General features: G+C 40.7%; 1 protein-coding gene across 1 annotated transcript in view; it reads left to right on the forward strand.

The window, feature by feature from the left end:
* Nucleotides 1–16,567, forward strand: part of ryr1b (ryanodine receptor 1b (skeletal)) — a 146,419-nt gene that overhangs the window by 52,606 nt on the left and 77,246 nt on the right. Inside the window, exons 38-53 of the mRNA XM_061682639.1 lie at nt 30–230; nt 1,245–1,356; nt 1,436–1,579; nt 2,652–2,925; nt 3,444–3,561; nt 3,718–3,850; nt 4,141–4,235; nt 6,696–6,831; nt 7,492–7,675; nt 7,910–8,021; nt 8,112–8,232; nt 8,653–8,822; nt 11,863–12,083; nt 12,162–12,252; nt 13,233–13,373; nt 14,589–14,752. Coding sequence (XP_061538623.1) covers nt 30–230; nt 1,245–1,356; nt 1,436–1,579; nt 2,652–2,925; nt 3,444–3,561; nt 3,718–3,850; nt 4,141–4,235; nt 6,696–6,831; nt 7,492–7,675; nt 7,910–8,021; nt 8,112–8,232; nt 8,653–8,822; nt 11,863–12,083; nt 12,162–12,252; nt 13,233–13,373; nt 14,589–14,752 — 2,417 coding nt within the window. The remainder of the gene's footprint in view (nt 1–29; nt 231–1,244; nt 1,357–1,435; nt 1,580–2,651; nt 2,926–3,443; nt 3,562–3,717; nt 3,851–4,140; nt 4,236–6,695; nt 6,832–7,491; nt 7,676–7,909; nt 8,022–8,111; nt 8,233–8,652; nt 8,823–11,862; nt 12,084–12,161; nt 12,253–13,232; nt 13,374–14,588; nt 14,753–16,567) is intronic.

Genomic DNA, 16,567 nt, shown 5'->3' on the forward strand with positions numbered 1-16,567 from the left:
TAATGTGAAATTGCGGCTCTCCCTTTCAGATGTGCACGCTTCTCCAGTACTTCTGCGACTGTGAGCTGCGGCACCGCGTGGAGGCCATCGTGGCCTACTCGGACAATTTTGTGCATGAAATTCAGAGCAACCAGCGTGTCCGTTACAACCAGCTGATGAGAGCCTTCACCATGTCGGCGGCCGAGACCGCGCGCAAGACTCGCGAGTTCCGCTCTCCTCCGCAGGACCAGGTACAGTATAAAATAGTAAAAAAACGATTTTATATTTTATTATTTACTATAAATATACTTTGAAATTGCCCTGCGACTGACTGGTGACCAGTTCAGGGTGTAGTCCGCCTTTCGCCCGAAGTCAGCTGGGATAGGCTCCGGCGCCCCGCGACCCTAACCAGGATAAGCAGTGTTGAAAATGGATGGATGGATGGATGGATATTTTGAAATTTAATGAAATACATATAAACCTGTTAAATGTATACGTCAAATTGTAATGTTTTTTTCGTTTATTTTATCATTTACAATAAATACATTTATGCATTAAGACAATACAAAAAAGTATTTGTAAAATTGATAATTTTAATTGTTTTTATTATTTACAATAAATAAATTGACTAATCATTCAATTCAATACATAAAAAAAGGATTTAAATGTATAGTTACGTAAAATTCTTCATTCTATGTTTTATTATTTACGTTGAATAAATTAGCCAAGTATTTCATAAAACACATAGTGTTAAATGTATATGTGAAATTGTTGATTTACAAGTTCCTATTTTACTGTTCACAATAAATAAATGAAACAATTATTTAATAAATTTAATTGTATAAATTAATTAATTGTATTTAATTAATTTATATTTAAATTATTTTACTTTTTACAAACGTAATTTTTTAAAATAATTAAATGAACCAACGATTTAATTTTAAAAAATGTTAATGTTTATTTTACAAATATTTTATGATTTACAATAAATAAATAAATCAACTATTTCATAAAATAAATAAAATGTTAAATGTATATGTAAAATTGTTTAGTTGATTATTTTTTAATATATATTTTTAGAATATGTAATATAGTTTAGTTGATTCATGTTTAGTTAATTGATGTTTAGTTTATTCATGTTTTTAAAATATTTTTTGTAATAAATAAATTAACTAATTATTTAGCAAAATAAATGAAAAAGTTTCAAAGGTATACAGTATGTAAAATTGTTTGTTTAAAAATATATATTTTTTAATTACTTGAAGGTTCTTTTGCTGACCAATTTCAAACACAGTCCAGAGGATGAAGATTGTCCCGTGCCCGAGGATGTGCGAGACACTCTAGGAGAGTTTCACAATGACCTCCTTCTTCACTGCGGTACGGACACATTGAAAGAACTCACATTCTGCATTTACTCTACTTTTTGTTCTAAGTCACTCTTTAAACCACCCCGAAGGCATACATATCGAGGAGGAGACAGAGGAAGAGGAGGTGGACACCTCGCTCAGTGGAAGACTCCTCAGTCTGGTGGATAAAGTGAAAAGCTTGCGAAAGAAGGAAGACGAGGAGAAGCCTGAAGCAGAGGAGGAACCCAAACCCAGTAAAATGACACACACACACACACACACACACACACTAATGTGACTTTTACAACCTGGTTTGATTCAGTTGAGAAACGTGGTAGGAGGAGGCAGATATGGTAAATGGTAAATGGAATGCACTTACAGTATATAGCCCTTTATCTACACTATCACATGGTCCAAAGGGCTTTACAAAGCCTCACATCCACCCATTCACACACATTAATACACCAATGGGCGACAGCTGCCATGCACTGCACTGCCAGGCCCACTGGGAGCAGATTAGTATTCAGTGTCTTGCCCAAGGACCCTTCGACATGCAGACAATCAGAGCCGGGATTTGAACCAGTGACCCTGCAGTCACTGCACAACCTGCTCTACCGACTGATCCGCAGCCAATATGTATGATATGTAAATATTAGTATTGCTTTATCAATTTCGTCATAGAAGATGCAGCATACTGAAGAATATGGAGGGGCCCACACGTCAAAAATATACTAATACAAACCACATTGTAAACAATACTGACTTTTATGTCATGGTTTGAATGACGAAGAAAAGTATGGAAGGAGGAGATAATGTCACTGTCTGACAATATCTCTTAATTTTGGGAATTTTATCATGAAAATGTGGGAATTTTGGGAATGTTGTAAATAGTTCCATATATCTCCTGACTGAGCTAAACATTTTGAAGTTGTAATTGTTTGAATTGGTCAATTAATGTGGAATGAGGAAGTCAGTATATAAAATATTTTCATTTATTTGTGAATTTTGTCATGAAATCAGAAATTCTGAAAATATGAGAATTTTGGTAAGGCGAAACATAGTTCCCAAGGGCAGAACATATTTGATGGTTACAATCGGTCGAGAAATGTGGGAGGAGGAAGTAAATGTGGAACATACTGTATCTCAGAATAGGGGAAATATATTGTAAAAGTGGGCATTTTAGGAATATGATCAATAGTTCAGTGTATGTTTTGAATGAGCTGAAGATTTTGTCCTTGGAATGGTCTGAATCGGTCGTGAAATGTGGAGGGAGGAGGTAAATATGTCTCTTAATTTGGAAATTTTGGAAAACATCTCATCAAACAGGCACCCTTCAGGAACTGATCTCACACACCATGATCCACTGGGCTCAGGAGTCGTTCATCCAGAACCCGGAGCTGGTGCGTCTGATGTTCAGCCTGCTCCACCGTCAGTACGATGGCCTTGGCGAGCTCATCCGGGCACTGCCTAAAGCCTACGCTATCAACGCCGTGTCCTACCAGGACACTATGGACCTGTTGGAGTGCTTGGGCCAGATCCGCTCGTTGCTCATCGTCCAGATGGGCCCGGAGGAGGAACGCCTCATGATCCAGAGCATCGGGTCAGAATGCTTGTCTAGAGCCAAATCCGAAGTCCTCTGTTTTACAAAACAAAAGTTGGTCACTACTGTTTCTGACCAAGAGTCGTATCAAGCCCGTGGGTGTGGGAACAAATACAGTACATTAGAATTTATATTGCATTATGTACTGTTGGGGTTGAACTACTCAACTAAACAACTAGTTGTTGTCAACTTTACCAATCCACAATGACAGCTATAGCTTAAAGTCGATCAAATGCCAATCACGTGCTTTGGCATTAACAACACGAACACCACGCTGAAACCAACAGCTGGTGGGTTCACACAGCAAACTACCAGCGGTACCTCAAGCGAGTGGAGATATTTGAGTTTGGTGGCACAGTCATTTACAAAAGGTGCTAGTCTATCATCAGTCATAATAAATGCACTGAAGATGGTGAGGAGGCTGATCCATGCTCAAGTGACCACAGGAAATTGAATGTGTCATGCCTTTGAATATGTCCTGATTTTGGCTTTTAATTTATTTGGATTTGTTTTTCCAGAAATATCATGAATAATAAGGTGTTCTACCAGCACCCCAATTTGATGAGAGCTCTCGGTATGCATGAGACTGTCATGGAAGTGATGGTCAATGTGTTGGGCGGGGGAGGAGACTCAAAGGTAACTATCCTTCCCCAAAAATATCCATCATGGCGTGTTTATGGGTTTATAGCAGGGGTTTGCAAATGATGGTGCTAAAGGCAGCGTTTGATTTTTAAAACAGACTGATGAGCCAGGTCACTCACTATGGAACACATTCCACATTTTATTCCACAGGAGATCCGCTTCCCCCAAATGGTGACCAACTGCTGCCGCTTCCTGTGCTACTTCTGCCGGATCAGCCGACAGAACCAACGCTCCATGTTCGACCATCTGAGCTACCTGCTGCAGAACAGCGGCATCGGACTGGGTCAGTGTGCACTATTAATCACTTGACAAATAAAAAAATAGAAATTTAGACTATTAAAAAAAAAGCTCTCAGTATGATACAGTACACTAAAGCAAAGGACAACCGTAGCAACAAACATTGTGAATTCATTCATTCATCTTCCATTCCGCTTATCCTCACTTGGGGTTCTTATTAAAATGTGGATCAAGTGCACTATAATTATGCCAAGTATTAGATTAAATTGTGCATATGTACCTAATTATGTTGTGTGATGAAGGAACTGGCTGTTGTGCTTCTCTTTTGACACGCAGGCATGCGGGGCTCCACTCCTCTGGATGTGGCAGCAGCTTCCTGCATTGACAACAACGAGCTGGCATTGGCATTGCAGGAGCAGGACTTAGAAATGGTTTGGCAACAGACAAAATTACAGTCAGACACTCGCTAACTGAAACCACTTATGTTCCAGAAAGCTGTTCGTATCTATCATTATATTGACGTTTGATGCCAGTTGAAAATGTCACTAGAGTCAGAACTGGTCAAAAACAGAACAGTGTGTAAGGGTTGAAACATTTTTGTAACTAACATGTAATTGTCCATCTGTCAGAAATATTTATAAGATGAATATTTGTAAATAGGGGATTGTCTGTATACCAGAGGTGTGGACTCGAGTCACATGACTTGGACTCGAGTCCCATGACTTGGACTCGAGTCACATGACTTGGACTCGAGTCATGAATTTGATGATTGCAGACTCGACAAAAGGTTACAAGACTTGCAACTCGACTTGGGCTTGGACAGCAATGACTCGTGACTTCACTTTGACTTGAAAAGACTTGCTACTGTTTTGGAAATTAAATCAGGAAACAATCTTGTCTTTAACAATATCTTTGCAAAGAGAGAGACAGTCAAGAGAAGTTACAAGTTGCTTTGCGTCTCTGTGAAACATGCGAAAGCAATGCCGAATTATACTGAAAAAAATGTGAACGGAATGAGGGAAAAAAGAAACATCTATTCACAAAGTTATCTCATCTTGTTCTTGAGAGAAAAGGGAGGTTGGTACAGTCGCCCAGACAGTATGACAACCGAGAGAGTATGACGGAAAAGACTAAGAAGCAATTTAGCTGTTAGACAATTTAGCCACACAAGAACAAAGGACATATTGAAGTACTAAAATCATCACACACAAAACTATGGGATAAACTATATGGGATAAACTATATGGGATAATATAATAAAAGAGTATATTGGCTATATTTGATCATTTTGCCTTAACACTACATACATACAAGGAGAAACCAACATTTTGTAGCTTTTTATTTCTGTTGCTATATGTGCAACTTACTGTTTTACTCCAGGAAAATTAAAAAAAAAAAAAAAAAAATTGATAGGTTGGAGTGCCAAAACCATTTCACGTAACAACGGCAACACCATTTCACGTAACATTAAGGATTTTAATTATTGCAAAAAACAAAACAAAAAAAACATCCATCCATCCATCCGTCCATTTTCTTTACCGCTTATCCTCACTAAGGTAAAAAAAAAAAAAAAAAAAAAAAATCCACATTGCATTGTGGAAATCACGTCACATATGCTTGTTCGTTGCAATTAGCAGCTAGATTTGTGAGCGATCACGCAAAACGTTACACGGCGGGCCAGCAGTCTGGGCTTCCTGTACATTACAGTTTGGTTCAGTCCATGTTGTGTTCTAAAGAATCAGTCTTGTACTGCATTTCTTTATTTATTCACTTTATGTATGAAATGTCTCATTTTCTCTTGTGTCTTCATAATTGCTCTTTCACCAAACAAAAATATATTTTTATCCTTATACTTGTTTATTCTTATAAAATTGTCAGTAGAATACTAAATTACTAATTGCAGCACTATCCATCCATTCATCCATTTTCTGTACCTCCTCACAAGGGTCGTGGGCGTGCTGGAGCCTATCCCAGCTACCTTCGGGCGAAAGGTGGGGCACACCCTGAACTGGTCGCCAGCCAATCGCAGGGCACATTGCAACACACCATAAATTCGCACTCACAGTCACACCTACGGGCAATTTAGAGTCTTCAATTAACCAACCACGCATGTTTTTGGGATGTGGCAGGAAAGTGGAGTACCCGGAGAAAACCGGAGTACCTGAAGAAAACCCACACAGGCACGAGGAGAACATGCAAACTCCTTTTTATTGAACCCGGATCCTCAGAACTGTGAGGCAGATGTGCTAACCAGTCGCCCAACAAATTGCAACACTACTGGATGCAAATTCTTATTTGTGACAGGTCTGTTTAATGTCACATCAGGTATAAAGTGAGAAAACGTAAGTCATCGCATAGCATTTTCATAGAATAACTGAAAACCTATGTACTATCAATCGGTTTTGAAGTGGCAATAAATTAAGCCCCTCCCCTTGAGATTGGCTTTGAATATGCAAAGGTTTTGATCACTCCCCTAGTTTTCTTATAAAGGTTCAATGGACTTGTTTATCAAAATGTTTTTGATAAATAAATATGGCTTTTAAATTATATTAAATATATAAATGCAGTGTATAATACATACATAATAATTAAATATAAATATAATATTATTTATATTAAAATATTAAAATATGTTTTTATTTTGATGGTAAAATGACTCAAAAGGAGTCAAAACTCAAAGTGTAGGACTTGCGACTTGACTCGGGACTTGGCCGTCTCGACTTGAGATTTGATTCGGGACTTGCCTGTCTTGACTTGGGGCTTGACTCGGGACTTGAGGACAAAGACTTGAGATTTACTGGTGACTTGCATAGCAATGACTTGGTCCCACCTTTGGTGTATACAAAAAGATAAAGAGGCCATTTTTCTAATGATTGTATTATATGACATAGGTGGTGACATACCTGGCAGGCTGCGGCTTGCAGATGTGCCCCATGCTGCTGTCCAAGGGGTACCCCGACATTGGCTGGAACCCCTGTGGAGGGGAGCGGTATTTGGACTTCCTGCGCTTTGCAGTCTTTGTGAATGGTAACGGCGCCTCATACAGGGTTTCCCAAAAAGTGTACTCACTGTTTAACTGGCCATAAGTAATATACAGAATTTTGTTTTGATTTATTAACAAGTCCATCCAACTATCCATTGTCTATACTGTTTATCCTTATTAAGGTTGCAAGTAAGTAAAGGCTTTCGCAGCAAGAGGTGACTGTTCGCAAGCCAATCGCAGGACACAAAAAGACAAAGGTCATGTAATGCTCCGTGATACACTGATAGGGTGGGGAGCTAACACTCTGTTGTCGATGTAGCAATACGGGTATGGGAAAATGTGTTTAAGGTAGAACGTGGTTGGGAACATAAGCCTGAGGGGATTCCCGGAAAAATGATAAGGCAGGAAGGTCTGGGGCAGACAGGGTTGGCAACGAAAGATCAATCCATGGCAAAGTGATGGAGCGTCGTGCATGGGCGTGTAGTGATACAATCTGTTAATGAGCGCATGATCAGCAGAGCCTGAAATAGCTGCACGTGACTGACTGGGAGAGGTGGGCCCTAATTAAGGGTTATTTGCGCCTGAAACAAAACCCCTAAAATATGTGCAGTGGGCAGTCAAAGAGTGATTAGTTTTTTGGGGAACACCTTGTAGGTAAACACTAGTCTTGTAGTCCATGTTGCTTACTTCCTGTCCCTATATAGGGGAGAGCGTGGAGGAGAACGCCAACGTGGTGGTGCGCCTACTCATCCGCCGGCCCGAGTGCTTCGGGCCAGCGCTCCGAGGTGAGGGCGGCAATGGTCTGCTGGCCGCCATGGAGGAGGCTATCAAGATCTCGGAGGATCCAGCAAGGGATGGACCCACTGTCAAAAAAGACAGACGCTTCATGTGGGTTTTCAATCTCAAACGCAGGGAATCACAAACTTTTTGGGTCCAGGGCCTCATCGCAGGGGACACATTTTTCCAGACATCCTCATAAACCCAATTAAACATAACTGCCATGTCTACCCATTGGCTATTCATTGTTGAACCCCAAACTATTGGGAATCACTGCTCAAACTATTTTAGAAAAACTCCTCCACCGTCATTCATCACACTGGACTTCATTATCTTTCTTGTCAGGTTTGGTGGTGAGGAGCAGCAGGAGGAGAGCCGTGTGCATCTGGGAAATGCCATCATGTCCTTCTACTCAGCCCTTATTGACCTGCTCGGCCGCTGCGCCCCCGAGATGCACGTGAGTGGAGCCACTTTTGAAAATGCTGCTTTCTCGCGGCTCTCTAGATGTAGAAATTAAACCCTTAAAATTTCTTTAATTGTCCACTAGCTGATCCAAGCAGGAAAGGGTGAGGCTCTGAGGATCCGAGCCATCTTGAGGTCTCTGGTGCCCATTGAGGATTTGGTGGGAGTCATCAGCTTGCCTGTGCAGATTCCTTCGCATGGCAAAGGTGAAATACAAAGTCTAGACAAGACTTTGTACTCAATAAACAGTATAGGCCTGTCACTGTCAATAATATTATACTTCCTACTTTACACTTATTGTACAAATACTACTGTACCATAATCAAACTATATTTCTCACATACAATATACCAACATGTAACATATTAATCTTGTGTACTGTAGTACGTATTGTATTCTATTTTCTATACTTTGGATTGGTAGATGATTTGTAAAACCAACAGACCCACATGGGGACTAACCTATAGTATCGATTTGTAAAAAATATACATTTGTTTAAAAATCCAAATTGGCACATCGGAGGTTTCAGCCCGAAAGCGACAATATGTCAATATGCATAATATTATGATAGAAATGCAGATAAACATATGAACATGTATGCTTGCGTTCTCTTGTCCACGCTGCAGACGGTCAGGTTGTCGAGCCCAAGATGTCTGCCAGCTTCGTGCCCGACCACAAAGCCTCCATGGTCCTCTTTCTGGACAGAGTGTATGGTATCGAGAACCAGGACTTCCTTCTCCATCTGCTGGAGGTCGGCTTCCTGCCTGACATGAGAGCTGCAGCTTCTCTGGATACTGTAAGTCCTTCAAATACTACCCTTAAACTAGATAGGGCTCTTGTTGGGGATGAGATTTGGAATTTTTCATCGACAAAAAACCCAGAGAAGAACCCAGAGAACCTCAACAACTTCATTTCGCCACCTCCAGCTCTGCTTCCTGTTGTCTCTTCAGTGCCACTGCCTCTAATCCATATATCATTGCTGGCCTCACCACTCTCTTATAAACCTTTCCCTTCATCCTAGCAGTTACTCTTCTGCCACATAATACACCTGACACCTTCCTCCACCCATTCCAACCTGCTTGGACCCGTTTCTTCACTTCCTTACTACACTCCCCATTGCTCTGGACTATTAACCCCAAGAATTTAAAGTATTCCACCCTTGCTATATCTCTTCTCCCTGTACTCACACTCTTCCCCCTCCCCCCCTCTCATTCATGCACATACAGTATATTCTGTCTTACTTTGGCGAATCTTCATTCCTCTCCTTTCCAGTGCATGCCTCCACCTTTCTAACTATTCCTCCACCTGCTTGCTGCTTTCACTGCAGATCACAGTGTCATTTGCAAACATCATGGTCCATGGGGATTCCAGTCTAACCTCATCTGTCAGCCTCTCCATCACCACTGCAAACAGGAAGGAGCTCAGGACTGATTGCTAATGCAGTCCCACCTTAAACTCCTCTGTCACAGCTACAGCATACCTCACCACTTTTCTGCTGCCGTCATACATGTCCTATACTATTATAACATGCTTCTCTGCCACTCCAGACTTCCCCGTACAGTACCACAGTTCCTGTCTAGGTACTCTGTCATAGGCTTTCTCTAAATCTATCAAGACACAGTGTAGCTCCTTCTGACCTTCTCTGTACTTTTCCATCAACGCCCTCTAGGCAAATAATGCATCTGTAGTACTTTTTCTAGGCATGAAACCATACTGTTGCTTGCAAAGGCTCACATTTGTCCTGAGTCTAGCCTCCTCTATAGTTTCCACAGCTCTGCACATCAACCTTGTTCTTAAAAATGGGCACCAGCACACTTTCCCCCCATTCTTCAGGCATCTTCTCACCCACTAGAATTCCTTTGAACAAGCTGGTCAAAAACTCCACAGTCACCTCTCCTAGATGCTTCCATATCTCCACAGGTATGACATCAGGACCAACTGCCTTTCCATTTTTCATCCTCTTTAGTGCCTTTCTAACTTCACCCTTCCTAATCATTGCTACTTCCTGCTCCTCCACACTTGCCGTTTCTACTCTTCCTTCTCTCTCATTTTCTTCATTCATCAAGTCCTCAAAATATTCTTTCTATCTATCCAGCACACTACTGGCACCAGTCAACACATTTCCATCTCTATCCTTAATCACCCTAACCTGCTGCACATCCTTCCCATCTCTATCCCTCTGTCTGGCCAAACGGTATTGATCCTTTTCTCCTTATTTAGTGTCCAACATGGCATACATTTCATCATCATATCATATGCCTCTTGTTTGGCTATTGCCACCTCTACCTTCGCCCTACGTCACTTACCCCATGTATTCCTTTCTCCTCTCCTCAGTCCTCTGAGTATTCCACTTCTTCTTAGCTAACCTCTTTCCTTGTATGATTTCCTGTACTTTGAAGTTCCACCACCATGTCTCCTTCTCCCCTTTCCTACCAGAAGATACACCAAGTACTCTCCTGCCTGTCTCTCTGATCACCTTAGCAGTAATGGTTCAGTCTTCTGGAAGGTCCTCCTGTCCACCAAGAGCCTGTCACACCTCTTCTCGAATAGCCGCACAACACTTTTCCTTTCTCATCTTCCACCACATGGTTCTCTGCTCTGCCTTTGTCTTCTTAATCTTCCTCCCCACCACCAGAGTCGTCTTACACACGACCATCATATGCTGTCTAACTACACTCTCCCCTACCACTACCTTATGGTTAGTAACATCCTTCAGATTACATCGTCTGCACAAGATGTAATCCAGCTGCGTGCTTCTACCTCCGCTCTTGTAGGTCACCCTATGTTCCTGCCTCTTCTGGAAAAAAGTGTTCACTACAGCCATTTCCATCCTTTTTGCAAAGTCTACCACCATCTGTCCCTCCAAGTTCCTTTCCTTGATACCAAATTTACCCATCACTTCTTTATCACCCCTGTTTCCTTCACAAACATGTCCATTGCAATCTGCACCAATCACAACTCTCTAGCTGGGATGCTCAGAGCTACTTCGTCTAGCTCCTTTCAGAATTCATCTTTCACCTTTAGGTCACATCCCACCTGTGGGCATAGCCACTAATCACATTATACATAACACCCTCAATTTCAAGTTTCAGCCTGCCACTCGATCTGATACTCTTTTCATCTCCAACACATTCTTAGGTAACTCTTCCTTTCAAATAACCCTTACTCCATTTCTCTTCCCATCAATACATCAACCTCTCTCCTAATCATCATGTCAACCAACTCCCGAGCTTTTCCTCTCATAATCCCAACATTCCACCTGATGATGCCAAAGTATGCACAAAAACAACGAATAGATGAACTTTTCATCGAATAACACCGGATAGGTTCCCCCCGAAAATCAGCTAATATGCGAACTTTCCAAATTCCGAACTGTGGGGGTTCACTGTACAGCAAATTAACCCAAGTACAAATACTGAGTGGCAATTGGCTAATGTGCAAATTTATTTTGTGGCTCAGCGAGATGTATTATTTGATGTTGGATTGTTTAACCTCAGTAATTACTTGACTCGACTTGCTTGAAATTGATTCAGGACTGGACTTACTTTATTTTTGCCACAATAACTTGCCTGAAACCTAAATTTTAAGACTTGAGACTTGCATATGTAACTTACTCCCACTTCTGCTAGGTGGCATTCAGCACCACCAGTCTGTGTTGTAGATAGAAACGTGATTAAGACAAAACTTCTAAATCTTCCCATGCAAAAATCGCAATAGTTTCCCTTTATGTTCTGTCCAGCAGTGCTTTTAGGCAGCGAAATAGATGGGTCAAATTCAATTGTGGTTACCACACAACAGCGTTCGTAACACAGTTTTTCTGACCTCTCTGCTTCTAGGTGGCGTTCAGCACCACTGAAATGGCCTTGGCACTGAACCGCTACCTCTGCTCGGCCGTCCTGCCTCTCCTCACCAAGTGCGCTCCCTTGTTCGCTGGCACTGACCACCGCGCCATCATGATCGACTCCATGCTGCACACTATTTACCGGCTGTCCCGCGGTCGAGCCCTCACGAAGGCCCAGAGGGATGTCATTGAGGAGTGCCTCATGTCACTCTGCAAGTCAGTTGGGGAAAAAAATGGCAAATAGCCCATGTGAAAAGACACGACTCCTCCTCACTCACAACGTACTGTTGGTAGGTACCTCCGGCCATCCATGCTTCAGCATCTGCTCAGGAGACTGGTGTTTGATGTGCCCATCCTGAACGAATATGCAAAGATGCCACTCAAGGTTTGCCTCACTTTTTTTTTTTTTTTAATCAACTCCATCATTTTACATTTTGTTGTACACAAACATAAAGAAGAACTCTTAAAGATAATTGAGTGTAAGAATATGGTTTGCTGTCGTAAAACAATTATCCAATTTCACTTAACTGGTCAGAAGATTGATTTATTTACCATTTATTTAGTTATTTTCTTCACCTATCTATGCCGGAGATGTACAGTGACAAGCAGAACAATTATATGCTCTTCCACTAAACAGCAGAAGATACAATTAGCCTGTGTATCGAGATAGTCATACTACTAGATATATGTTCAACTGAGCAGACTAAACTTTTACACTGAGAAGGTAAATTTTAGAGTAAATTGAGACTAAATCATCATAATTTCAGTATACAGGGGTACACGTTTTTGTAAAAATTTTTTTGGGTGGTGTAAATCCGTGAGTAATTGACGCTCACCCAAAAAGTTTTGTAATCACCTAGAGATCCCATAAGATGGTGGCAAAACACTTTTTTCTATTACAAAGAGAAAGGCTATTATTAATTATACAAAACTAATAACTAAATATTACCAAGGCTATGGCCTGATATAATGAAGCCCTTCTCCTCACTTCAACCTAAATCCTTGGCCACAAGATGGCATCAAAGCAATATTTTTATATTAGACGTGGCTTTGGCCTGAACTTTAACTGCTTTTAATCATGTAAAGCACATTGGGTTACCTTGTGTATGAAATGTGCTATAAAATGTTTTTTGCTTTGCCTTGCCTTGAATGCAAAAACAGCGAATAGCTGAGTTTTTCAGCAAATAGGTGAGTTTTTTCTAATAATGGAAGATAGGTTCCCCTCAAAATATCTGCGAATAGGCACATTTACAAATGCCGACTGGTGAATATGTGGGGGTTCACTGTACACACACATATATAAAAGAACAAAAAATATATATACATGCACAGTTGCCTCTACTAACATTGATGGTTTTCCTGCAGCTTCTGACCAATCACTATGAGCGCTGCTGGAAGTACTATTGCTTGCCTAATGGCTGGGCCAACTTTGGGGTGACCTCAGAGGAAGAGCTGCATCTTTCTCGCAAACTGTTCTGGGGAATTTTTGAGTCTTTGGCCCACAAGGTGAGAGCTGATCCTCTTTGCTCCTCGTCTCCATTGCATACTCACCTTCACTCAGAGGTGGCAAAAAGTACACTGTACTTACTGTATGTAAGCAGAAGTACAGGTACTTGTGTAAAGAAGTACAGGTACTACTTGTGTAAAAAAGACTACTAAAAGTACAAATACTGATTCAACTCCTGTAGGTAAGTAAAAGTAAGTAAACAAAAAAAACAAAAAAACACAGTACACTCTGAAATGTACTTAAGTAGAAAAGTAGAAATGAATTTTTACCGTGGATGATTTGCTGCACCTGTTTTGATAACTTGGCACAATGAAAATAATAACAGCTGTGCATGCAAATAGTTTCCCTCTTGTAATAACATATGTAGTGCTCACACAGAAAACAGGGGGGGGGGGAAATTACCCAACATGTCACATTTGTTGTTTAAGAGCTAGTTAGCGTTGGCTTGACTTTCATGCTATCAAAAAAACATAGCTTTAGTTCATATTCCATGCTGCTGCTTTCACTGTTTTTCTGCCTTATAAGACATCTCTTTATTCAGGAGTATTTTATTGTCATCTGCGGAGGTTGAAAAAAGTAACAAGCCTGTTTTGACAAAGTAAGGAATAAAACATACAGATATCTGTTTTCACGTACAGATATCTGTTTTCAAGTAAAAAAAATTCTCACAAAAATAAATACTCAAGGAAAGTAGAGTAACTGGAAAGATCTACTTCAAGCTATAATCAGCGATTTCTGGCACCTCCTAACGCTGGAATTCAGCATTACAACAAAGCCTTCATTGCATCGATATGATGTGGGCTAAATGCTTGTCCGGTTTCCTCCTCCCAACCCCGCACGCTTTCTCCTTTCTTTATGGCTCAGTTTACCTGCGTGCCATTCATATATGGGCCTGCCCGTTCGTAGGTAAATTACATCATTTCTGCAACGTCATTTTAGAGCGCCCAAGTGATCCAGCGCAAGAATGTAAAGGATAGTTACTAAATGTAAAAAAATAAATATTGAAAAATATAGCAAGATGTGTCAGAAGCTGATAGCCTTAATTAGTATTCTGTCATTTACTCTTCTCGTGGCTTGGGTGAAAATTACTTTTTTTTTTTTAACAAAAAATAGTTATGATTTATAGCTTTCAGTAACAAAGTATTTGTACTTAAGTTACTACCCACCACTGCCTATAGTAACTCCACTCCTCTGCATCCATCCCCACACTCTAGAAATTTGATGCAGAGCTCTTCAAGATCGCCATGCCTTGCCTGTGTGCGATAGCAGGGGCTATCCCGCCCGACTACGTGGATGCCAGCTACTCTTCTCACACCGAGAAGAAAGCGTCTGTGGATGCCGAGGGAAACTTTGATCCTAAACCAGTGGAGACTACCAAGTGAGCGTTGAGAAATACCTGCTGAAAACATCCATCCATCTGTTTTCTATAGCGCTTGTCCAGTAAGGTTGAAGGTGAGCTGGACACAATCCCAGCTAGCTTTAGGGCCAGGGGTACACCCTGGACTGGTCGCCAATCAATCGCAGGCTGCATATAGACAAACAAGGATTCACACCCAAGGACAATTTAGGGTCTTCAATGAACCTCACCTACATGGAATGTAGGAGGAAGTAGGAGTAATTGGAGAAAACCCACGCAAGCATAGGGAGAACATGAAAATGCCACACAGGTGGACCTGAGTTGAGATCCAAACCCAGGACCTTTTGAATGTGAGCAGGGCAGATGTTTCCAACCACTACTCCACCATACAATGCCTACACAATAATTGGGAGGGACTGAGCCCTGCAGCGAATAGCAAAAGAAATGCTAGTACAATAATCCCTCATTTATCGCCGGGTTTAGGTTCCAGACCACCCCTGAAATAGTTGAAAGCTGTGAAGTAGCGACCACATATTTTTAAAAATTATTTTATTAATCTAACCCCACACTCCAATTAACCTCTACCATACTGTTATCAACACTTTCAATACTCCTAAACACCTTTTGTCATGGTCTGTGTTTTGGTTTGGGTTGTGTTTAGTTTTGTTCCATGTTTTCCTGTGTTCCATGTTTGTCGTGTGCTCATTAAGTTGTTGTGTCCACCTGTTCTCGTCTGCTTTGTGTCGACCAATCAGCTCTCTCCAGCCACTCATGTCTTGTCCAGGTGTTCCTCGTTGTCTCGTCTATCTGTTTGCATTTAGTTCCCTGGTTTCTTTCAGTTCTTGTCGTTGTCACATGTCTCTGCCATGTCATAGTCGTCAGTTGTCTTTATCATTGTGGTATGTTATTGTCAGGTGTCATTCTCCCTTTCTTTTCCACGTCTTACTCACAGGTCATAGTTTGTTTCCAGTTTTAGATATTCGAGTGTTTCTTTGTTACTTTGATTTGATTGGTATCTGTTGTGGGACTTTGTTCAGTTTTCCCTTTTCTAAGATTAAATATTATTTTGAGACTCCCGCACTCCTGCCTTGCCTCCCTGCTTCCCTGCAATTGGGTCCACCATGTTCTTACCTTGTGTTACTCTCCCTCGCCCTAACCACGTACGTGACACCTTTTAAACTTTTAATATTGTAATGCACAGTAGAACTGCATACTATATACATTTTATTCCTTGTAATGTGTTTTAATTATTATTATAATTTTTACAGTTTTAATGGTTTAGACAAAGAAGCTTTTATTTTACCAGGAAATAAATTACAGCTAACACTCAAAATCCCGTTATATTGCGAATTATGTGGGATATGAATATGAAAAAAAGACAACTGCAATGCACTGAATCCACAAAAGGTGAAACGGAATATAGTGAGGCAACAGTGTAATTGAATTGCCTGTATTTATAGTTTAAACTGTAAAAATACCACAGACTATGATCCCAAAACATTTTAATATCATTTCAAACTTGCCTTACAATATTGTTATAAACAATAAATGGTTTACAGATTATTTGATTTAAAAAAAATGCACCAGAAGTGCGCAAAGAAATGTCATGCGGCAAAGAGTCTCCATAACTTCCACTAACAACCCAGGCTAAGCTATGGTCCTCCTTGACATACAAAGCTTGTCTCTTAGTTGAGATGTATCGCTTCAATATACTTCCTTGAAACCAATTCCCATTGAGACAGGCCTTTGGTAGACATCTTGTGGCATCTTAAGCCATTTTAGAAAGAATGCAAAAAAACGCAAATTGGAGAGTTTTTCAGCAAATAGCTGGGTATA

Source organism: Phycodurus eques, chromosome 7, assembly GCF_024500275.1.
Source record: "Phycodurus eques isolate BA_2022a chromosome 7, UOR_Pequ_1.1, whole genome shotgun sequence".
Taxonomy (NCBI): Eukaryota; Metazoa; Chordata; class Actinopteri; order Syngnathiformes; family Syngnathidae; genus Phycodurus; species Phycodurus eques.